At 37.6% G+C, this 25716-nt stretch overlaps 1 protein-coding gene across 1 annotated transcript; it reads right to left on the bottom strand.

Annotated features, from left to right (window-relative positions):
• Positions 1-7123: 7123 nt before the first annotated feature.
• Positions 7124-25157, bottom strand: LOC114350828 (ras-related and estrogen-regulated growth inhibitor-like protein). The gene is made up of 6 exons (XM_028301771.1): positions 24813-25157; positions 12671-12727; positions 11654-11730; positions 10923-11104; positions 10128-10314; positions 7124-8149 (listed from the first exon to the last, which is right to left on the bottom strand). Exons 1-6 carry the CDS (start codon positions 24874-24876, stop codon positions 8081-8083), a joined length of 636 nt encoding a protein of 211 aa, XP_028157572.1. The 5' UTR covers positions 24877-25157; the 3' UTR covers positions 7124-8080.
• Between the last annotated feature and the right edge of the window lie 559 nt (positions 25158-25716).

Raw genomic sequence — 25716 nt, 5'->3', positions numbered from 1 at the left:
TCACCGCCTTTTGTATCTGACCCTTGAGCCAACCATCCAGCGAGAGCTTCTTTAGATGTTGGTCGAAGCTCTTCGCTATTAGCCCGTTTGCCGAGACAACTATCGGGACAATGATCGTCGAGTCAACATCCCACATGGCGGTCACCTCGTGGGCCAAGTCAAGGTATTTGCTTTGCTTTTCCTTCTCGGCCTTCACGAGGTTTTCGTCATGCGGGATGGTAATGTCAACGAGCATTGCCCGACGTTGGGATCGGTCAACCACCACAATATCAGGCTTATTACAGACAATAGTCCTGTCTGTGATGATAGAACGATCCCAATAGAGCAATGCATGACCATTTTCGAGAACTGGCACCGGCTGGTATCGGTAATAAGGCGTCTCAGATTCAAGAAGGTCGTACTGAAGAGCAAGTTGCTGATGGATGATTCTGGCTACTAGGTTATGCCTGTGCAAGTACTCACCGTTAGCAAGATGCGAACAACCAGAAATTATATGCCTGAGTGACTCTCCGGGACGGTGGCATGCTCGACAAATGTCGACCGTACCGTCCTTCAGGATAATATTATTATTATTATGTGCCTCAAAGGTTGTAGTCAACAAACTAATACTCATATTGTTTAATAAGTCGATCTTACACAATTACTTATTTACGTGCTCAATCTTTTGCTGATTTTAAATTATTTCTATTCCTGATTTTAAATAATTTTAGGTAGGCGGTCTGACGAACTTTTATTCTGAACAGCTTGTCTAGTAGCTACATAGCAGTTTGTGTTTAGGCGGCCCATTTCCACCTGATTTACGGCCTAACTAGGCACCACCGAATCCATACATTAAGATATCTCACACTACACTAGTACTTACCTACTCCACTTAAACAGAGGAATTGAGGATCGGATTTTTATCGTGTTTCGTACGTCATGTCCATTTGACCTATAGATAATCTGATCAACAGCAAATTATCGGCAGGTCAAGCAATCACGGCTTGAAGGAAATGTAACTCAACTGAAATATCAAGGGAACATAATAAATACATGGTTGCTCATTGTTGCCTGAAGGGCTTAAAGCTCCAACTATTGCTAGTAGGATGAGATGAAACCACTATGAATAAAGCTTATGGCTTAAGTAGGTATAAGGAATTGTCCAAGTTGTAGAAAATTGTGTTTTACTTGTAGCTAGTTAGAGTAGAATTTCAGCCATATTATACCTATAATTTCTTACTAAATAAATATTTTTTCTTCCTTTTCTTTCTATCATTCGTGTCCTTACGTCACATCTGTTATGTCCTAAATAATGTAAAACAGCTGTGAAATTATGTAATTCAAACGCCCAAGCAAATGCCCACTGATTTTGTTAAATAATAAAATAGATTACGTCAAATTTTAACCAAATCGTCGCTCCAAGCGCTATGACTCTATTACGAAACGTCCAGCAAACATGGAATATTCTTATTGAATATTAAAGCGCATAGGTACCTTATGAGGGCATCACTGCATTCCGTGTATTGCATTATGATAATGCGCCATTTTGAAGCAGTGCATCTCAGAAGAGCATCATGGCGCGACGCTGGCGCCGCGTGCGCATTCAACCATAGAATTTTCATGTAAAAACGAAACACTCAAAATTAGACCTTATGACACAAAACCCAAATACCTCTTTTATACAACAAAAAGTAATATAAGAAGAGCACGCAGCAACAATATCCTCCACAGCAATCGAAACAATAGATTCAAGTTTAGAATACATCAAAGTAATAGGAAAACATTTCACATGCAAACTGCCATCGAATCCACATTACAAGATGCAGGAATGCCGTTTCTTTTATATTAATGACTTTTATAGAGCCATACGTGTCGAATGTGGCCACATAAATAACTATAAATTCATTATGGAGGCATTTATCAAAAATATTTGGAATTAAATCACGTGTGTGGGATGTGGTTTGTGTTTTCATGGTAATGTTATGGCGGCGCGCGGCGAAATCGAACGAACAATGGACTATTTTGTAACATTTGCACGGTAGTGTCTACCTTTTTATTTTCATGGCTATATTCATGGTACGATAACCATGCGTGATAATTGCACATACCTACCTGTGTGTAGTCCTCTCAACTGAAAAAGAAAATTTACACTCGGCAGAAGAAAAAAAATCATGATTATGGTTATTGAGAGAGAAAAAATTAATCATAAGATGTACTAAAGGACACTTTAAATCGTTTTACATAAGGAGGAAAGTGTTAATAATATCTTTAACTAAAAGAAAATTCCACTTGGACATGTTGAAATTCTTGATAGACAGCTACCTTAAATCCCCATATTACGCAGGCTGTCATGCAACCACCATTTTATCTAAAACAAGGTTGAAGCGTCCATCGAGTTTCTCCAGTGCCGTTATTAGTACTAATCGGCGATAATGTCTTTACTATCTATGCAAGATAAATACTTCATTACGGTCCATATTCGTAACAGTAACCTGACAGAAGAACGGTTGATAAACACTGGCTGAAAAATGTTACGGGAACTAATTTATGCAAAAAGCGAAAGAGTTGGACTATAGAATAATAATGTTCTTCGTGATGGACTATCTTAAAACTAAAGTTTCAGGTTCGATTACCAAGTATGTGGTAAACAAGTTGAAAAATCCTTGTTTCTCTTACACATTATTTGTGTTGGTATGTTGGTTGTTGTATTTCTTTGGTGTGCAATCAAGAGTATTTATTATTATTATAAGGTAGGCCTAGGTACCGACCGTCATACTGCCTTTGATTCTAGATTTTTTATTCATGAAGCAAAAGATTGATTATTTTATGAAACAACAAAACGAAGCAATTTTATTAGGGTATCAAACTAATCAGTATAGGTACCTATTTGAAACTTAGATTAAAATCAATGCATTGAATAGCATTTTGCACGTGTGCCAAGAACGTCTGGCCTAAAAACTTCTATAAAATTAATGAAAGGACAGATAATATTGTTTATCTGCCATCTCATATAGAATCCAGTCTGTGGATGTGTGTCACACAAATGTCAAACAATTCTTTCATTGGCTCCGATACACTTGAATGGATTACTTTATTGATCTGCCGTAATCGAATTTCATTTCGCACTATCTTGTTTCAATCTGGCCTCATTTGGCTCGTTCTATTTGCAACTGATATTTTCTGGGTTTCAGTTACTTCGCGTAATATACTCGCACCTGTAAATTGGGGCAAGGTCGTTGAACCACAAACTGAAACCAGTGTGGTTACTTTCATTTAATGCAGTGTTTCCTATTTTCATCTGTCATAGCCTCGCGTAGTTTTGTAAACAAACTTTTAGTGAATTAATTACAACTTCCAGTGCCATGTCTATTTTCTCATTGTGAAAAACAAGCTACGATCAAGGTGCCCCTGCAGTTAATAAAATCTTAAATTATATTCATCACTGTATTCGTTCATGCAAATCTAAAATGACGCAAAAAAAAATCAGAATAGGCGACAGGGGTTGTCTCTGACTCTAAAATTGCCATGTCCGGCCATTCGCGAGTTTTGCACTTCTCATAAATAGCGATTATGTTTCTAAGTAGGTATGAATGGACTTTCGACAACTTTCAGAGGCGACTGTCAACGCTTTACCTGTCGCTCAATTGTGAAAATACTTTTGTAAAATTGCAGACATATCACAACGAAGTTACATCTGCCGGGTCATCGGCCAGTCTAACGCCAGTCATATCCAAGTTAGATACATTTGTAATAGCCACTCGGTTCTTTCACGTCTAGCCTGACAGGCAATGAAAGGGATGCATTTATCACCCGCATTCAGGCAGACGAGACATCGGATGAATACCGAGTAATTTAAATCGCTTGCGCAGAGATCTAGTGGGTGGGTATTCATTGACAGATGGTTAGGGATAAGATAAACGTACTATAACTAAAGTGTAACTGGTAACTAATTAAAAAAAAATGTTTTCATCACTTTTATGCAGCGTAGACCAAAACAATAATCTTTAGATAATGATGGATCATTCTCTAAAGATTATTGTTTTGGTCAATACATGTGAAATGTGTCCCTGTAACATATAATATAGATGTCTCTTAAGTTGATGCACTCACTTTAGGAGTAAACTCTTCATCAAAAACAAACGAATGGATAATACAGACTCAAATGTTGACTTACTTCTCATTCAATTGTTTTCACACACAATACACGAGTTCAAATATTGTACGATCTTTACGTAATTATACATGAGATTATTGGTACTTGTACGAGGTGTACCTTTAGATGTCCATAATGTTTGAATCACAACCTATAAAGCAATAATGTCGAATAGATATGATTGTAGATAAAATACCGCCTCGGTCTTTCTAGTGTTGCAAGATTCTTTGCAACAAAGTCTTTGAGCAGTTCTCGCTTCCCAGATTATTAGGGCCACGGGCTGATCTTGACTGAACGGACTCACTTCAAACGCTTGTCAGACTTATTTAGTAGTACTGTCACGAAACCAATGTTTTATGTCCCGTTGATTGGTTTGCAGATTAGCAATGATTTACTCACGGCGATTTCAAATAAATCAATCTAGTTATTTCGTGTCTGTGCTAAACTTGTAGACATTTCATAACAGTCGATTGAGATAAATTAATTGAAACGGTCAGATTAATACGGATTTGTCATCGCATGATGACTAGCTAGCACTGTTTAGACGCTTGTTTATAATTTTGCTTGTATATTCGCATTTAATTTGAAAGGTGTTAAGTGGAGTGATTAGGCAAGTCTATTCTAAAAGTGGGTTGTGCGAAAAGTCTAAGGATCGTGAAAGTCGAGTGGTTGTCGTAAATCAGTAAAAAGTGTGTGCCAGCCATTTGACCTGATACTCGGTAATTAGACACAGCCTACCGTTGTAGCCTGCACTAAATAGAAATAAAATTTTAAAGCTGCATTCATAACTAGCTTCTGACCGCGGTTTTACCCGCCTTCGTTTCAGTTTTTTAAGCGCGTCAAGGCGAAAAATTAGCCAGACCGTAAAAATACATACTTAGATATTGATTTATTATCATATACATTAGTATGTATTTGCAAATCCGTAACTTGAGAAACTTTTCCACGGAATTTCCACGTACAACATTATTTCCCACCACTTTCTTGTTCTTCTTAAGTACCACGTATTTTCTCATATTCAGCAGTTTAGGGTTTGGGTGAAAACTGTACAGTGTACCTACCATGAGTCTATGTTAGGTGTGCTCGCTAGCGAGTACGTCAAAAATCTCTATGAAGATTTTGTTTCTTGAAAGTAGCCGCTAGGGGCGCTGCACAATATGTCATACAATTAAATGTCATTTTTTTACGCCGTCGCTAGCGAACACACCTAACGTAAACTCATGGTAAGCACACAGACCGAGTTACTTTCGCGTCTGTAAGCTTGGATACTAGTGCGAATCTGGACCGACGACGAGCGAGAATAATCGTGTCAACATTCTGCAGCATCAATTTAATCGCCATAAAAATAATAATTAAGCGTAATTTTTCGCAATATTCCCATGTACTGCGCGAGAGTGTCCAACACGAGATTAAGGTGGTTGTTGATAGAAAAGTGGCTCTTTATGGGTGAAAGGCGTGGATATGCGTGTAAGTTGCCATTATGGTTGTCTTGGTAGCAGGTAGAGGCATTTGTTGATATTTATGCTCGTTTGGGCGAGGTGACGGAGCCGTAAAGGTTCGGCTAAACCAATGCGATCACACGCAATCAGCTGGCGTGCAGCGATGGCGACCAGACTTAGGGTTCGGCCAAACTGACGCGATCACAACGCGATCAGCCGGCGTGCAGCGATGGCGACCAGACCTAAATGCATTGATCGCCATCGCTGCACGCCGGCTGATCGCGTTGGTTTGGCCGAACCTTTAAATGCATTGATCGCCATCGGTACACGCCGGCTGATCGCGTCGGTTTGGCCGAACCTTAAGTGCCGTGTGGCTCACCAGGTGCCTTGCAGGGTGATAAGATTTTTATCTAAGTTACGTCCGTGTTACATGCAAGTTACGCAGCTAGATAAGAAAAACTGCTTTCCTATTTTCTTGCGTCGGTTCTTTGAACGGAATACGGTTATTATGCGACTGTTACGTACATGTCTGTCATCTATGACATTAATATATTTGCAATATAGGTATTTATACTGCAGGTACTTACACGATCAAAAGAAAAACCTGCAGGGACAATTAAAAAGCCCCTTGTATATCTAATTGGTGCCTTACCAGAGTTTTAGGACATCTACCTAATTTTTAATAAGTGCTGAAAAGAGGCGCTGATATACATTCTAGTACCCACTAGATTAAATAAAGCTTAAAGCTCGATTTAAACTCAATAATCTCAAGCCTGTATGTTTTAAATTGAGTCGAGATTTCAGCGTCTTTGTAAGATATCGCTATCGTCGTAATGCGGATCGTTACGAATGTTATTTATTAGAGTATCTAAATTTTTTGTTTATCTAACTAAACATTATCCAGAACATTCCTAAGAATTCTCAATCCCCTTGTCCGCAGTTGACCCTCGGACCACGGTATCCGCGCACAATCTACACGGCCCTTTACTTGCCCCTGCGCATGCGAGCGAACCAATAACTGGGCGGATTTGCAAGCAAATGTCTTTTTAACATTACTGTCTGCTATCCAGTCTTACCTACGCTCTACCTGATTTTACTTTCAAGTTCCATTCAAAATATGGGAAACGGAAGTGAAATGCTAGCATTCCTTCCAGTTTATTTACGTATCTGAAGATACAGGTAATAAAATGCAAATTAGATATCAAGTAGTTTATTAAGTATACATAACGGCACACAGTGATAACAAGTGGGGTCGTTAGTAAGGCTTCTTACGTTTTACAATGAATGGCGATTTTAGAAGGAACCGATTTAATATAAATGGTCCGTGGTTAATCATCGCAATCATTGGATTGACTTAGGTATATCTAATAGGCAGGAACATTAGGTACAAAGTAAGGCATAACTTACGGCCACATGTTGCGTTGTTTTCATGTGGTCCCGTATTTCTTATCAGGTGGTTAAAATAGTGGCCACCATTTTTGAACTTAATCAAAATGAAGTAAGGTTCAAAACGAATGCTAAAATAATGTTTCTCTATTATTTCTTCGATATAAAATAAACTAAGAATAACGTTCCATACCACAACGCATCATGCGACCGAAGTTTTAAAAGTTGCTATTTCTTCTTCAAGAAGAAAGCTCATTAAGCTAATCTAGCTCAGTTACTCATGTGGCTAAGGCATTAATTAATCACACATTTTATCATATTAATATGGAAATTATTTTATTTAAATAGGTATTCAAACTGTGTGCAAAAATATTGGCTTGAAAGTAATTCGTTACAAAATATAATCAGAAAAAACTTTCTTTGAGTCAACAAATTTATTATATAAATTTTATATAGGTAGGTATCAGATGATTTTTTAGAAAGATAACAACAAATCAGTCCTTGGGACCCTAATCTGATGTGAATACTGATAAAGTAAATACACAAAAAATATTGGTAAATAGGTTAAGGTCATCAATTGCTATCAAACATAGATTCGATAACACATTTACAATGTAGATTAGGAAATTTTGTCTTTTTAGAAACATTTATAAATACATCCCGATTTTATATTTAAAAATACATTTCGTAAAATTAAACTTCTAAGTATGTGTATTACATAGTACAAGTAATAATCCACCATCACAAGAACATTGCTTTCGAATCACATTTGCAAATACAAACTCCTTGAAACTAAAGCAGAACTTCAATCTATTCAGTCGAACTTTAGCCATCTAATGGCCAACATCTACCTATCTATGTTGGTCTATGTTGCAGATATGTTTTTGTCCAAACAATTGGTAATAAAATGATCACATTACTAAAAATATCTCGTCCAACTCCTTCAGAGAACATAATACCAAAAACACATACCAACATTCACATCTTTTCCATCAGTTTCACCAAACCTTCTTCGACCTTCAGTCGACAAATCTCCCCGAGAGAGATAACAACTTTCTGTCGCACAGAAATAAACAAACTCCTGTCAAGGAGTGACCGAGACCCTGAGGAGTGGAAGGGCGCATCATATGCTGAGCGAGGGCCGTTTCTTCCTCACGCTCTTGTTGCTGAGGCCGAGGATCGATCCGATTACCTGAGGGAAAAATGAAGATGTCAGGAAAAAAATACACAGAAATAGAAACTGTCACATGTGATACAAAAAACCTTGCATGACCCTGGCTCTTAAGAAGACGTGGTGATGTTCGCTGCTAGAAAAGCAAAGAAAAGATTTATTTTCTATCTAATTAAATGAAAGAAAACATGTTTTTCAGGGCTGCAGAAGCGTAGCGAAATATGTAAAAACTAAAATTACGATTATGCTGGGTGCCTACTTTAGACAGAAAAAATAGATGGAAGTTAAACTGTGAACAAGTGATATACGAGGATTAATAACTTTTTTGACCTTCAGCAGTTAAAATTTTTTTTTTTTTTTAATCCACAACGAGGAAGCTCTTGGCCTGCATCTCACCTGATGGTAAGTGACGATCAGGCCGAAGGTGGAAGCGAGCTTCACCCGGAATCCTCAACCACGGAGGAACTGGCTATCTTACCTCTAACTGCCGGAACACAACAATGCTGTTAACATTGTTGTTATGGCGACAGACTTAGGTAAGATGGTGGTAGCTAGCCAGGCGGACTTAGAACAAGCCCTACCACCAACCAAACCGAACAGAAAAATCTGCCCCCACTGGGAATTGAACCCGGGACCTCTGCGTCTGAAGCAGGTGGTCTTACCACTAGACCACAGAGGCGGTTAAATGTGACTCTGCTTATCGTAACTTTTGTTGCTTTGTTGTAGTAAATCATAAACATGATCAAAGATAAACCACAATTGTTTGGTGGTTGCGTAGCCATATCACGTTCTGAAAATTAAGTCGGACACCATTTGGTTTACCTCTGCATTATTCGCATTAAGGCCAGTGCTTCGCTATAAATATTTCGGACAAGATTATCAGCGTGCCAATTTCATTCGCACTTCATAAGCGCATTATCACGCATGCATCTCCACACACACAGTCCACAACTGTACGAGTAATCCCGTTCTGAAATTGAATTTCTATTGCGCATTTAAAGACCAGATGATAAACATATTAATACGTAGGTAAAATAGTTGCTACCACATTTCTATGGTTGCTACTGACTTGAGTAAAATGGAGCATTCGTTCGTTCGTTCGTTCGTTTCAGCCGAAAGATGTCCACTGCTGGACAAAGGCCTCCCCCAAGGATTTCCACAAAGACCGGTCCTGCGCCGCTTGCATCCAGGTACTTCCCGCGACCTTCACCAGATCGTCGGTCCACCTAGTGGGAGGCCTGCCCACGCTACGTCTTCCAGCTCGTGGTCGCCACTCAAGAACTTTTCTGCCCCAGCGGCCATCATCTCTTCGAGCTATGTGCCCCGCCCACTGCCACTTGATTTTAGCGATTCTGCGGGCTATGTCATGGACATTCATTCATTCATTCATCTCCATTTTGACATACATGCGGGCTATGTATGTCAAAATGGAGCATTATGTAGCATAAATTCGTTGTTATCATCAAGTAATTTCAGTCTGCACTACAGGAACACCAATTCACCAGTCCTGGATTTGTCAATAGGCCGTATAGGCCGCGCGGCCTAGGGGCGGTAGAGTCCTAGGGGCGGCAGATTTCAGATGACGCTTACTCGATTTCAGAAGATAAAAGTTAAATAAAGATCCAACCCCACCCTAGCCTACGGGCGGCAAAACTGTAAATCCGCCACTGCAATTCACCACAGGGAACTGGAGGATTTGACCCACGCAGGCCAGAGGGAATTAAGGAAGCCTGATGTTCACAAACATATTTCTTTATGGATGTAGTGGTCCTAGTCTACTTTGCAGAAATCTTGGAGACCGAGTGCGAACGACGGTCTTTTTCCTAGAACGTTGCATACTACTAATGGTTACCTTGTAGACGGAGTAGAACGCATGCTTGTGCTGGCGCTAAAGTAGAGGCAGAATGTGGTATAAACTAGAGCCCACCTTGGAGACAGAGTAGCCAGGGCGCGGATAGAGGCAGGCTATGGTATAAATATACAACAATATTATGCATACCTTGGAGACGGAGTAGGCAGCGAGCTTGCGGCGCGGCGCGGGCAGCAGCAGCGCCATCGCCCGCGCCTCTCGCAACAGCGCGTGGAACGCCAGCGCGGCGCCCGCGCACGACTCCGCTGCCGACACCTCGTAGAATTGGCACCCGAATCGTAGAGATAGTTCTTGGCCTTCCTCAGCTTTTACCACTCTGTTCAAAAGAGGAATCACGTTATAGGCCTTATATGTATGTGTAGGCTAAGTAAGGACTTCTACTAATTATGATCAACGTTCACATTTACTTATGCTGGAATTAAAAGGCAACACCGCACGAGTATTACAAAACATTTATGTGAGTAGCACTGACTGCAAATATTTTTTGACCAGAGAGTGATATGAAAACAAAATAATACCTATTAAACTAACAATTATTCAGCTGACATCACATAATGTTCTTAAAGATGATTCAAGTATGTATCTAAGAATAGACTCCTCAGACTGCCATTATGTATTATGTCATTAGGCTTCTGTATAAGGGTGTCGCCTTATTAGATTAAAGAATTTTAATGTGTTACAACATCCATTAATGTCACCGGATATTATAACGTTCATACATAATGTGATGGTTGGTGAAGGTGATCAAAAAACGTATATTACTTTCATTGTCGTCACCTAATGCTTCTGCCATTCCATATCCATGTTCATTCTACGTCATTCTTACTTAACAGGTAGCCCCCCCAATGAAGGAGATTGAATAATAAATATTTCTTCCAAAATTGTAGCAGTCAAATTTGTTTTCTATCAAGCCTGGTACCTCACCTGGCATGTTCCAAGTCCCTTTTGTTTCCCAGTAACGTGACAGCGGTGCATCCTGGTAGCCTGGTCCTCTCTAATAGACCCAGCAGTTCTGCTGCAGCCAGGAACGAGCGACGATCACACACGGAGTATACCACCGCAAAGGCATCACCCCAGCGAAGGTGGTCCGCGAGGCAACCACGTTTCTGAACAGAAATCAGAATTTGATTCACCGATCACTCGCCGATCTATGCATTAGTGCTGGAAAAATGAACCTAGGTTATCACATCTTAGGCTTAGAGGTAAAACATCGCACCCATAAGAAACTACACGATTTATTTACCTAGTAGTTGAAGGATTGTAAGACGCATTGTAAAATAGGAAAATAGGAGCGTTTATCCTATGAACTAATTGATAAGCTATGTTACTTGAATAATAAAGAAATATTATTAATGAATAAACCGAAAAAGAATGTTTCTTTAGAAAAGATAATCGAATTAAGAAGTTATTGGGAAATGTAGATATCATACCGACACTATCTTATCTTTGCTCAAGCGTAAGGAGTTTACAAGCATGACCTTGAACCATGATGAATGTGAAAGTAAAAATGGTTGCAGATACTCAGTGATATTCTTCGTAAACAAACATTTGATTGCTGACATTCAGCATGATGATGAAGATTAATCTACAATGTAGGTAATCAAACGGTTTAACTATCATTTAATGGCTCATTAGTTAGAGGACTATAAACTTACGGCACATCCACATGTGTCCAAGACCTCGACTTCAGAAGTGGCTCCATCAAACGCCACCCGGTGTTGGTATAGAAAATCTGAAACAAGCCGATTTTTATAGCCACAATAAACTTTTAATTGATGCTCGAACCTTCGTCTCCATTTCGGCCTCGTTCTATATCGGCTTTCAGAAAGACGAGTATGTCACTCACGCGCATCTAGGTTACACTAGCCGTTAGCTACTCAAATATTTAATAACGCATATCTAGATCGTTGCATTGTTAAAATATTTTGAATCTTGCGTACTTTTTTTAGGGTTCCATAATCCTGACAAGGAACCCTTACAGTTATTGTTTTACTTTGACAAATTGGAAACATTTTATGCCCAGGCATAAAAAGTTATTAGATTCCGACTTTCAGTTGCCAAATTCGAAGCATGTAAGTACCTCTTTTATGCAATAGGCTGACTTTTGATGACACTATAGGTACGCGAAGTTGTATTGAACCACGAACTTCTTATGCTAGGCAAAGAATTTTGATTTACTGGATATCAACGCGTAGAGTTAACATCTGAATAACCAAACAACATTTTTATAGGAACGGAAGCTAAACAAACTTTAGTACTCCAACAAAAACAAATACATGAATGAAAAACTATGCCAACTGGCATTACCAGACTGTTGTTAAGCTTTGCATTGCCTCTGACAATGTTTCAGTGCCAAGAGATTGCGCAAACGTCTAACACAATGCCACGCGAGTTTACATTAGTTAAACTGAAGGAAGATTACTCAGGAATGCGCTGGTAAAATTTTAACTAGAGCTACCAGAGGTCGACGTACTAGGAGTACCGGCGCCGGCGTTCGTAAACCTTGGCACTCCCCTCGGCTCTCTTGCCAATAACACAAATAAACTATTGGCACCGGACTGGCATGTGGTAAGTGCTCCCTCTAAGAGGTGTTCACAGGTTTCTGTTAATCAAGAATTACTTGGTGCAACGATTTTTTAAACTAAAGCACACTTTAATCATGTAGAACTCACCGCCAGTCGAACTATATTCGCCGATGTAACGCTTGGTGAGATACCGGACGACCACAGCTGAAACAAAAAATAATATTAGAACCTTCTAAATAACTAGATGCTAGAGTGATTAAGTCATAAAACCAAGATAAGTGTTTAATAATAAAATGAGAGGCGTTGGAATCTCCATAAAGCTTCAAAAGACACGGTGATTTATCGATTAACGTAAACTGCTATAACAATAGTGGAAATATTTTAGAAGTAACATTATATCACCCACTACCAGTGCGGCACAGCCTACGAAATCCAACAATAACAATCGTAATATAGAAAGCGCGAGAGTGTGCAATTCTACTATAGTTTGCAAATTATCTAACTCGATAAAACACATCTTGCTAAATGAAATACAAGTTAGTAACATGGAGAAAGCAGCAATTAGCAGCTAATCGGTAAGAGGTGTTACAAAAGTTGTATTCCTGAATGAATTTATAACTACAAGCGACAATTAGAGGGAAAGCAGACAAAAGGGCCAGAGGTGCGTAAACACCGCTGTTCAAATTAAACTGCCGTTCCCTAACAAATTGTAATGAGACAATAACTACACCACAGATTCGATAAGCTTCCTTTCTATTTGGAATTATTTAAACGCTACACTTAATTGCAGACATCAAAAACATTTTGGGTGATTTTCCTAAGTACTAATTATCATCACCATAATTGTAACAATTTTAGTTAAATGTTTCTCCGACTGAAGATGATGAAGCAATAAATTAATATATTCAATTACTCTTTGAATCCCATTAAATGTACTTTATCTAAGTTGTGACGTCTTGGTGATAATGTTAATTAAAACAGCAAATGAAATGCCAGATAGAGCGCTCGAGCCCGGTTTCATAATTCCATCCAATGGTGCAGACAGAGCAATGGGGTGTCATTGCTGTTACTGCAATGAAATTGGATACAGGCGGTAGTTTTACGATACCCATACAAATATAATAAAATCCCATTATAGCTCCTGTCACGTAACTCAGAAAATTTTATGATTCCAGTTTAGAAAATCCCAAAATGGTTTTAATGCCACATCCTATAGAGTTGTTAGAACACGCAAATAAAGGTTTTATTGCAAAAGGGTCTTTTTAGAAAGTTACGATACTGAAATATTGGCATATATTATTACTGGAAACTATCAAATAAAAACTGCCAATCCTGTAAATAGATTCAACCACATTTATCCTGACATGAGACCATTACCCTTCTTTATTTATAGCAACATCCCATTGAGCAGAGCTCCATTCGTATATTATGCATTTGACATTAACAGTCGAAAATTCAAGTTGGAATTTCTGACTAAACGTATTAGATGTTCGCAGACTGAAGAAATATATTTGATCATAAAGCACTGAATAGTTCGAGAAATGATATTATCTTGGTCGCATCTCATCAGTTCCTTCGTTTTATTGAGCCTGCGACTGTTAGCCATCTCATCGTAGAATATGGGTTCATAGCTTGCCAATAAACATGTCATTTCATCAGTTTTATTATTAAGCTTCTGCTTTACGATCTCGTATAATGAAGTGTCAGTATACACGACGGCCGGCTCATGTTTGATTTAAAGGTTGACATAAGGTCAGGGGCGTTGGTTTTCATGAGCGTCGATTGAATGGACCAGCTCAAAACAATCGATGTGTGTTAATTGCCATTTCACGGTTATCTATTGAGGTTGTCGCACTTTCCTTTTATGTTTTGGCTCGTTAAATTATCATTACACAGTCGTCTGTCGTATCGAAATGTTAACTTGAGCTCTTCTCGTACGCAACTATGTGAATTGATATTTAAATTTCTCTTTTGCGTTTGAATGAAATTAAAATTTTATTGATATCGAGTGGCTTATGGCAATATGTTGCGGAATCTGAAAAGTTGCCTGCTTATCAAAACATGCAGAATGAGCACGCGACTCGAGTCGAACGCACCAATTACACTAACGAGTAAGCACTTTCACTGCGGCTGATAGCGGCCAGTTCAAGGTAATCCACTAAGCGTTACTCTCGATCTTGACGAACAACGTGCTAAAACCAATTTATCTGCGCTCGGTCAGTGCGATGTTGTAACAGACGTAAAGTCATAATTTGGTTATAAATCACCACAAACACTGCTAAATAGCACCATATTTTATATCCCATTCGAGCCATTTGAGTTTGCAAAAATCTTCGAAAATATAATTTGCTTCCAATATAATGACAGCGTCGTCAGTGTTCTGAATATAATAACTTACGGGTGGTATTTTTGGTATAAATTATAGTCCTCGTCGTGCACACCTGCGATTTTAAGTTCGTGCCTTTCGTGTATCATGTTTGCGAAAATTACTCTTTCCAGGGCAAACTGGAATGTCCCCGGTAACGAGAAGTATAACGGGACTGGGAGAGGATTAAATCAAGACGTTGTTGACTGAATACGGTAGCAAAGCTAAATGTTAATTAAGAGCATCGGCCGAAAAGATCAGACACGATCCTGGTTGCGGTAATTGGACGTTCTACTGTTTAATTTACATTTTTACGTCCCTCTTACTTTAGTATTGACTTCTCTCTTTGTTGCAGATCTGTTTTATTGGCTGCTGTTAAATTAACAAGAAAAAACTTCATCAATTTTAGTGCCCACCTTCTCGAAGGATACATAAAGCTTTCACTTATATTTATTGACTGATCAAAATGCTAATCGAATTTCACCTAGCCAAATTTGACGAGCGACATGTTTCCAAACATTTGGACATTGCATTTGCACAACCTAAAAGTCTAGAAAACATTATTGTGCCAGCTCTGGCACACAACATTTTAGATTTCTGAATATTATTATGTGATCTTAATGTTGTGTGTTTGTTATACATACACTTCGGCATTCCATCTCTCCAATATAAACTTTTTTGAAGGATTAAAATAGCGAGCGTCTTTCAGCGGTCAAAAACGTTTCTAATATTAAAGTACGTGGTTGGTTATTTCAATCGCTGACTAGCCAGCTTGAATATTTGGTTAGTTGTGAGTAAGTACGTAATTCAGTAGCGAGAGGCGGGTGTCCCGGCAGACGTCTGACCGGGTGACTCAGTGCTCGGCACGCGGCGCGCGCGCACTATAAATACAACTGCATTTGACATTTAAGTACTGTTCTCGATCCACAATCCCGAAACGCAACCGCACCATGTCATCCGTGGGTTCTGATTGATTTGCATTTGCATCTGCTGGGCTGCATCAAACAATTTAGCACGCTGGATTTATTTATCGCATTTCCGATAACGAAATTTAGAGCGATATACAACGTGTTTATTGCAAAACGTTCTCATATGTTTGTCATTCGGTATTTAGTTTATTACATACATTGAATAGGTTGGTATATATTAAACGCGTAAAATATTATCCATTGGCAACGAGAATAGTGGCTGAGGTAGTACCTAGATGGTACCTACTCCTACTCGTAGTATACATTATATTTATTGATACGAGTACACTCCTACAGTGCTACTAGCTTTGACTTTTCATACCGTGTGTATTAGACAAGTCTAACTTTATCACATCCGCCCCGGGATCCCCACAAAATTCGATTTTTTATTGCAAAAATGTAGCTTCTCTCAGAATCAAGCTGTCTTTCTATACTTATACCCACATTAGTACAGCGTACCACATAGGACAAAACATCAGGAAAGTAATTTTGTTTTTAAAATGCTGCTAAAGATTTACTTAATCATTTTAATCTTAAGAAATTCTGAGAATGTCATTATTATTGAGTTAACATTTACGTTAATCTCTACTACAAGCTACAAGAAAGGAAACAAGTTCTTTTGGAAAGAGATTTACTGAACGTGCACCCTCAGAGCCATCTATTCGTTTATTTTCACTATCAATAGGCTAGTTGCCTAAAAAAATTTTTTTAGTCCGTAATGTTTAATATCAAAAAATATTGGACACATATAATTTTATTTGTCAATCTAACAAATAATTACATAGTTATGGTGCGTTGAAGTTGCGCACGACGTCACAACGTGCGGCATTTTTAAGCAAGCGTTGACGTCACGGGTTGTGTCACGGGCCTCTTCTTATGAACTTTGGGGCGCTTTATCTCTTTAAATTTTCATTAGTTTGAAAAAGTGAAAAATACGTGTAGAGTATTTTTTGATAAGTTAACTGACGGACTAATTAAAACTCTTGCTTTTTGACCCAGGCAACATCCCCATTGTTGTAGGCACAGCATAGAGCACGTCTAACGTTTGTGCAATCAAATGAGCTCAATAATTTGTTTTTAATAATAGTAATGAATATATAATATTCCGATAATATTACGGAGCTCAGGTATTACGGCGTTGTTTACAGGCGGGGCCGCGGGCCGAGTGGGAGTATAACTTGGTTTAACTACTTAATCACATAATCGAGCGGTCAATGATTGATTGTCTTACGTAATTGGTAATGTTGTGCTTTACTATCGTTGTTTGCTTTGCCATTAGACTGGGGAATACTTCGCTTTTCGCCTTAAGCTCTTCAGGACTTGCCTTTATCGCAGATAAGCGTTCTGTACATGATAGTACGCAAGTATTAGCAAACAATGAAAGTAAAATATCACCTATTAAAACTGCGTAAGATTGATATGACATAAAATCCCAGTTGCATTTTAGGTAGCTATTCTATGGAAAATATTTTAGTAATAGTTATCACATTTTAAGTAAATTCGGTAAACAAGACTAACAGAAGTTCTATGTAACAATAATAATTACATCCACGATAGCCGAACGGTGAAGGGGTCGGACTGGCCGACTCGTGATCCGGGGAACGCGGGTTCGGTCCCCGCCGCCGCTCGACTATTGTGGTGAGCTCACTCGTGACACAAGCATATTTAGCTTAGTACGAGGGGCTAACGGGAGTATTCGTAATTTGTGTAATAACAAATTACTAATAATCTTTAAAAAAAAAATGCAAGTATCAAGCCCTTTTTCTCATTATGTAAGTCTTGAACTGTTTCTATTTTAAAATTTGCAATATCGATGCAAATTGCAAACTAAGTAGGTACCTTGTCCACCTACAGCTAGCTTTTATAGTTTTGACACATTTACATATGCTGAAAGCTCCAAGCTAACTCCACAAAAGCCCTGTAGGTATACGCGTAAAAAGGTGTGTTTTTGTCTTCAGAAACATATAGTAGCAAAGGTTTTCTATCCGTTTAGTTTCAAAATGCGTCATCGGCTCATAACCAGCTGTCGTACGGCTATTGAACTTTGGACCGATCATTACTCCGTAGACGAGAGATAATCATTCATTACACACAATTCTGCATTGAAGTGCCCATCGTAATATTGCACAATCCCATTCAAGTTATCTAATCCCCTAATTGTTATGATAATTCGAGTGTTTCCCAAAACGACATCCGACTACCGCCACTATAAATCAATTTCTCCGATGTACGGCTTTCGCCGAGTTATTGTTTATACTTTCTATTGCAACACGGCTATTAGTAAATACATGGTAGCATTTCACGGTTTCTTGAGTAAAATTAATGGGATTAAGTCGTATGTACGTACGTGTATTATTGATAATAGCTTTTGCCGACGTCTCTCGTGGAGTTGAAGATGCTGATTGTGATTAATTGAACTGCTAACGTGTAGCTTTTTGAACAGTGTCAAAATATTCATAAATAAAACTAAAAAAGGTAATGTTAGTTTAGCAAAGCAAGTTTTTGATAGTAATTTTCGTCTTTGAAAATATTCCTGGAGGCCTAGAATGCGCGCCATGATAAACTTTTATCGAGGCTTTTTATCGGTGTTTCACAATAAGCTCATACATTTTGACGTCTAAAATCGATGATAAAATTTTATCATGGCGCGCATCCTAGCCCGGCAGGTTGATTTAGAAAATGAAGTAATTAACCTTAAGCTTAAACAATCGATACATTTCTGTTCAAAATTCTATTGCAACTACATAAAATGCGTCAGTGTTTAGCTTGCTTGCTATACTGTCCTTACATCTTAATTGAAAAGTCTAGAAGTATGGGCCGTTTTCTTTAAAATTTTCCGATACATTTTCAAAGAAAAAGCTCTGATAATCCTCGCACTATGAGTCATTCATAGCCGAGTCCGATAATTTATTCGCTGTCCGAGTGAATGGTGCAGGCAGCCGGGGTTTCTCAGCAAGATCGGATGTTTAGCAAGTGTATTGCATAATTTACGCCGACATGTTTGGAGCATAAACAAACGCTGCTGGTTCTGGATAGTTTGACAGGATTTCTATTTTCTTGGATTTAGAGTCCCTGGACTCTGAAATGGCAACAAATTCTTATTTTATTTTATTTTTCTTTATTCAGAAAACCACAGCTCTTTATAATAATAATACAAACAGGTATTTTTGTTGTTACAGCCAACAAGTGCAGAGGTACATTTTGTCCTTCGAAACTATTATTTCTAATATCAGTAATGTTACGTAACGTAGTAAATTCAGATAGAGCTCTTTTTCCAAGGAAAATCCGACGTAAGCCAACTAGATACCTACTATTTAAGAAGCTTAGGCAGAAGCCTTATTGTAGAAACACAACAGTTCTTCCACAATAAAAATACCTACCATTGTTTCTGAGTATTGTAACTGTTACATAACCAACTTCTACAGGCTATTATTTTATTAAGTTATTTATTCTCTTATCCTTCTAATTACTTTCTAGAAACTGAAATAAAAGTGAAAAACCAACACCAGTTGATAAACAATATTATAGTATGTTTTATAAATACCCTTGCCCCCAAAAATAACCTAAAGAGGTTTGTTCATAACGTTAATTTTAAAATAATTGTATCACAACTCTATCTTTATCGGCTTGTATAAGCGTATCTATTTTGCTTTCATGACAAAATTCTTACTCGCATACGTACTGTGTATAGAACACTTATCATAGTGACGAGACGAAGTATGCTTCTGAGAAGAAATTCCTAAGCGCTTGCAAACGGGGTCTTAAATAGCAATGTTTAAAATAGCATACTATTCATGGTATCTAGGTATTTAGAAACGATATTAAAAATAAAACAAAATAAAAAACCATATTATTTTAGTTACAGCTAAAAGGTTACAGTAATGAAAAGATGACTTATTAGGAGATTTTAGAACGTTAGAAATAAAATTGAGATTATTGATATTCCACTTATTTATAAAATGTATTTTTGCATTGAACTTCATCAATATTGCATGAATTTAGATAGAATGGCACCTTGTACCTACAGGAAGATTATAATAGAGTAGTTAGGATGGAACTAGGGCCTTGATAGAAAGCTCTCTTTCTTCTATACTAGTTTTTATGTAGAAGTTGTATACGTTGTTGTACGTATCATTGACGTTCAACAATTTACAGAATAGACGCTTAGTCAAAGTATTAATATAATAGGGGTAGATTGGATCTTCAAATCCTCACTATGCCAGTCAGCCCGTGAACAACAACCTATTTAATATCCTACCTAAGCATTTATTCGTGTTTATCTTTTTATGTCCGAGTATTTATACCTACTATAGAGAATATTCTAGGCTTGTGTTGATCTCATATTCTGTTATAGGAGCTTTCTGCTTTTGACAATCTAGATACTTCTGCTCCCGGCAGCCGAATGAAAAAGATTGCATTTCGGCAGTCTGACTCAGCCACCTTGACGACTTTACACGTTTAACACCAGGGTTGTTACCGACCAGACGGGAAAGCATGAGTCAGATGTACAGCACATCAAATTGTACTTTTTTGTTGCAAAATGCCCCCTATTACAGCTACACAAGATACTACAGCTTTTAGCTTGATGTGCAGTCATTTGTACCAACCTTCAGACTTCCTAACAATAAAGTGTTTTCGGTTCATTACTCCTGCTACACATTCTGTGCACATTTCGTGGAATACGTTTGTTTGCGTCGTGAAGAGCATAACCTGTTTCTAATCATGTATTTTAGATGCCACGTTATGTGTTGAGAATGCACATAATTATCGGTTAAAGTAGTGCAGTAGGTTTGCATTTCAATACTTTGGTATACCTATCGTCATCAATATTCCACTTAATGAGAACGAAATCAGTTTAGTTATCATAGGCATTTCGATATCTATTATCTAGTTCAGAACGAGTACCTACCAAATTATTGTAGAAGATTACAGAACTTGTAATTCAACAGTTCATGAATCAAATCCAGAAAGAACTCAAATTCATGTGTCATATCAATGACGCTCATAGAAATATCTCGTACATTTCAATATTATGATGCGACAACAACAAATTGATCATCCCGCTACATAATCCATATCTATAATCCGTTAATTGTTCAAATCGTCGAGATTAAGTGCTCTACATTGACACAACCAATGCAAGGGGATTCACCTCAGTAATTTATCTCCTTTAAGCAGTTCAATACCAATATTTACAAGTTGCAAAGTTCATACTTCGACGTTCGCCTCCAGACACAATAGAAAATCAATCGAGTCGAAGCGATGCGGTCCGCTCGCTGTAAATAGTTTATTTTGTAAGTATTATGGAAATTATATTCGAGTTTGAACATAACAACATAGATGTCTGCATATTTTTTCGTATTTCTATTGTTCTAAAGTGACATGAAGTTTGCACTTCGCACTTTGACCGTAGGTAATAGCTCTATTTGCGATACTCGGTGATATTATTCGTAATAAGTTTTACTCTTACATTGATTACAGGATGGTTCCCATCTCTCGTTTCCAAATCTAGAACTTCTGTGTAGCCAAGATACTAAACGGCCAATAAAACCAAGTTTGACCCTGCGTTCAACTGGCATTGGATCCGAATCCAAAAGAATCATACTAAAATAGAACTCCTATTAGGTATACAAGTAGTAGCATCTAATAAGCAGAACCTAATACGAACCAATCAAGGAAACGTAGTTTTCGTTCGCGTAGGCGCGACCCAACGTGACGAACCCAATCCCACTCGGGCTACGTACGCCGAGACGGTTGTAGTCTGGATTTGCTCGCTGACTAACTCGTAGTAGCACAACAACGTGACGAACCGTGTAATAACGTCACGTTGATGGAAACATCATTCCAGAATTAAACCCAATCGATATGATTGATACGTTATTTGACTTTGAATGTGACTGGTATGTTATTAATTATTATAACCATAACAACGATGTTAGAACAGAAGATGTGTAGGTACCTGACGAAAAGTGGCAATCTATTATTTCCTTAATAGTAGAGCTATCCCTCCAAAGTCCGTTGAAGAAAAATGCTTCTTTAAATCTAAGTTATTAATATGTCCTTTGTTACTTGACAGTATACGTGTATTACGAAGAAAACGGTTTTACTGAATTTACGGAACCATATCAAACGTTTGAAGCTATTTCACTGAAAAGCCACCACTAATCAGAAGCTCCAACAAAAATACACATCTTTTTTCAACCTGTAAAACAAGTTGTTGAAAATGAGAAAATGTACCACTAGAGTTCTGCTGTATAAATTCAACAAAATTGTAAGTTTTCCACGACGTTTGCTCGGCTGTGCCAAGTCCATTCATAAACAATCAACATCTGTGTGTATTCTCAAGAAAGGTAATAACAACACTTGGTTCAAAGTCCAATTCCTAATACGCTTATTCTTAAAATACCTATATTTACTGGCGTTAATAATTACTTAATTGACTTTGATGGTATAATAATAGGTTCGATCCAGGCAGACTGAATTACTGCAGACTAAAAACAGAAAGACGATCTTTGAGCAAAACACAAACTAAAAACATAATATTGAGTTTAATTGCTAACGGGAATTTGTTGTTAACACTTAAATTAAGTGTTTGTTTTAATCGTCTATTTTACGGACGTGATATGTACCCCAGCATCTAAAATAATGATATCATAGAATTTAATTAAGTACCTATATTCAAATGGTTGACAAATCATGTTGACAAACTTACTTTCAAAATTAATCATTAAAGCTAATTATTTCATAATCAAGCAATGAAAATTCCGAACTAAATCAACAGTGAAAAAAAAAACAGTGGAAGTTTCCTCAAAGCAAATCATCAACATTTACATATGAAAACAAAATGAACATCGCCATCGGAATGTTACAGTAAATATAATAAAAATTCTTTGTACCTAATCCAAATAGATGAACAATGCAAATGTCAAAGAGTCTTCTTGCCGTTATCAGTGTTTGCACCTGGTTTATGTAGTGGAAAATAGTTTTCATGTTGCACTGACGGTTTACCTACTGCAATAATATCGATAGTGTATGATCGCTAGTGATGTACCCAAGTCGAACCGGAAAGGCACTGTTCTTGGCATGTACTTAATGCGTGAGCGCACAAACCATTGGTAGAGTAATTTTGTAAAGTTGGTGTTATAGGACTGAAATTCTGAAGCTTTTAATAAGCTTTTAACTACGGAACTTCAGTTACTTTACAAAACTTAGTTATTTTTTCATAGCGCATGGCATGTTTTTGAGTTTATGTTTGCACGAAGCCATACTTAATTATAGGACGGTGGAAAATGAAAGAAAAATATGATGATCGATCATAAATATTAAAGAAGAAACGTAGCGTAGGTCTCCTCATCCAATCACCTCTATTTTGAATCATCCATTTAGGCTTGTAATTTAACCGCCGCTGTGGTCTAGTGGTAAGATCACCTGCTTCAGACGCAGAGATCTCGGGTTCGATTCCCAGTGGGGGCAGATTTTTCTGTTCGGTTCGTCACTTACCATCAGGTGATATACAGGCCAAAAGCTTCCTCATTGTGGATAAAAAAAAATACACCCGACGTTCTTCAAGTTACCGTCTGAAGAAACCATTCGACGTCATCAACAACGGTTCTTTCCAAATACAACATAAAACTGGACTATCGATAAAATACCGATAAACTCTATCGATGTTTATTGCTATCGATAAATCGACCACCGCATCACTAGTGGAAAACAGGAAACTCACGAGGCTATTGACTCAACGCTTATCACAGCCAGTATCTCGACACCACTGATAACTTACATTACCGGTTGTTGAAATCATGCCAAGACAAAGAACCTTGTTTTAAGAAAAATCGAATATCGGTTTAAGAAATTGTTTTAAAGGCGAATTCTGTGAAGGAATTCATTTATTTTTTTACACAATTTAATTAAAGAATATTCAAAAATCTTTATAAATTACAAAAAAAATAGACAGCTCTACTTAAAGTACTGAGGGAGATAAAAAAGCGTGCCTGCACCCAACACTACATAGCTACAAACTTTAAAAAAAAATTCGAAATAGAATACGCAATAAACTCGATTTCATTGTGAAATAAAAGCAATTGTGTATCAAACTATGTAATCGACAGTAAAGTAAAAACAACTTAATTATGAAGTACCTAGTAAAAACGGTAAAAAAACGTGCACCGTCTTTTTTTTAAATCAGGTAATACGCATTACGCACATTGTAGACTATCTACTTACTCGTAAAATATTTTTATAGATAAACATGTATTTCATAACGATTACATACCGTTTAACATTCCATTATATTTAGATAAATCGACCAATATAGTGCAACTAAGTCCGATTGATAATGCACCTTTGATAATAACGTTAAAGATGACACAAATCACGTATTACACGCATAACTGGATAATGTAATTAATTTTGATAGGTACTCAGTTACGTATTTATTACATTCCCAAGATTAAATGAGAAAACATTAAAGAACTTAATTATGCTATTGGTCAGTAGACAAATTAATCTGACAGAAGTTATGGCAAAATATTATGCCTATTTAACTTCCAATATCGTTTAATAATAAAGCTTTCTAATTGATATCGCCTCAACCAATCAAGTCCTTTGCGAACGAAATCGTTAAATCATAAATAAGCAAACTTCAACTAGACGACTAATAAAGCCCAATTTATTTACGAACGACATAAACATGCCGAAATATTATCTTGTAATTAAATTAACAGCCTAATTACCCCTTTAGGCTTCAAAATAAATCAAAGCGCTTTTTCTGGGGCCATTAAAGATAATTGATTTCAGAGTCAGCCAAAACAAAAAGAGAATAAAAATACACGAGTATAAGGCGTTATTATGTCTTGCAGATGGAGTCAAAAAAGGGAGGCTTGACAATAATGCCAGGGTCCCTTTTTCATTACAAAACACCGTAATAACTTAATTAATTTCGAAAAATTCTTACCCGATTTCCCGCATCTTGCGCTCCCGAGCACCACAACTCTTATTCGATTGACTGTCATCTTCATTGGTCCGTTTTATTAAGCACTGCACTATTTGGAATGAAAGTTTATAATCTGTGCATTTAAATTTGAGTTTCGTAATATGGCGTTCTAATTTTGAAAATTGACCATTCGTATTGGCGGCAAAGCGGCGCGATCAGCTGTTCGTTGAGTAATGGCGAACGCACGCGCGCACCACGCACCTGCTAGCGAGCGACTGCCTTCAAACACAATTGGCGCAACAAAACGCACTCTGACACACGTTTACTAATGAACAGTGAGTTGAGCTACTGCACTGAGGGGATTTTTGCACTGAAAAGCCATTTGCCCTCCAATCGTTTGTTTAGCGATAACCCGCCAGCATTTCCCGGTGTCACTGTGAAAAGCTATGCCGTGTGTAGCGTTGCAATGTACATTTATAGTAAACTGGTTTGTCAAGCATGTTACATTGAACCTTGTTTACTTATGTTCTCTTATGGCGGTGCTATAAGTCCGAGTTTGAACAGACTTGGATTTTAATAGACACATTTCCTATTTCAATGCATGCATGTCCAATTGGACACAATGAATTTATGATTGGACATGTAGAGTCATAAATAATGTTTATCTTAATAAATTATAGTCATAATTTGTATAAGAATTTCTCTACACATGATATGATTATGCCAATGACATTAAGATTTGTTTTTCAGATAAACTCATTATGATAATCCATTAATACAAATAAGTCAAATCGATTTGATCTATGTAGGGGGCCTAGTATAACATAAAATTTAATTACCTTACACAAAAACACAGGGTCAAATGTGCAAAAACGGCCAAATCCACTAATACCAATTAGGTTTTATAATTCACCGTGACTAAACT

This window comes from Ostrinia furnacalis, unplaced genomic scaffold (assembly GCF_004193835.3).
Source record: "Ostrinia furnacalis isolate ACB-3 unplaced genomic scaffold, ASM419383v2 OfSCF0990, whole genome shotgun sequence".
NCBI lineage: Eukaryota > Metazoa > Arthropoda > Insecta > Lepidoptera > Crambidae > Ostrinia > Ostrinia furnacalis.
Note: the sequence above shows the minus strand (reverse complement) of the source record. Positions and strands in the feature narration are given on the sequence as shown.

Coding starts and splice junctions, on each gene's coding strand:
- LOC114350828 (XM_028301771.1), bottom strand. CDS start 24,876: ATGAAGATGACAGTCAATCGAATAAGAGTTGTGGTGCTCGGGAGCGCA. Junction 11,731..12,670: donor CGAATATAGTTCGACTGGCG/GTGAGTTCTACA, acceptor GGCTTGTTTCAG/ATTTTCTATACCAACACCGG. Junction 11,105..11,653: donor TGGACACATGTGGATGTGCC/GTAAGTTTATAG, acceptor ATTTCTGTTCAG/AAACGTGGTTGCCTCGCGGA.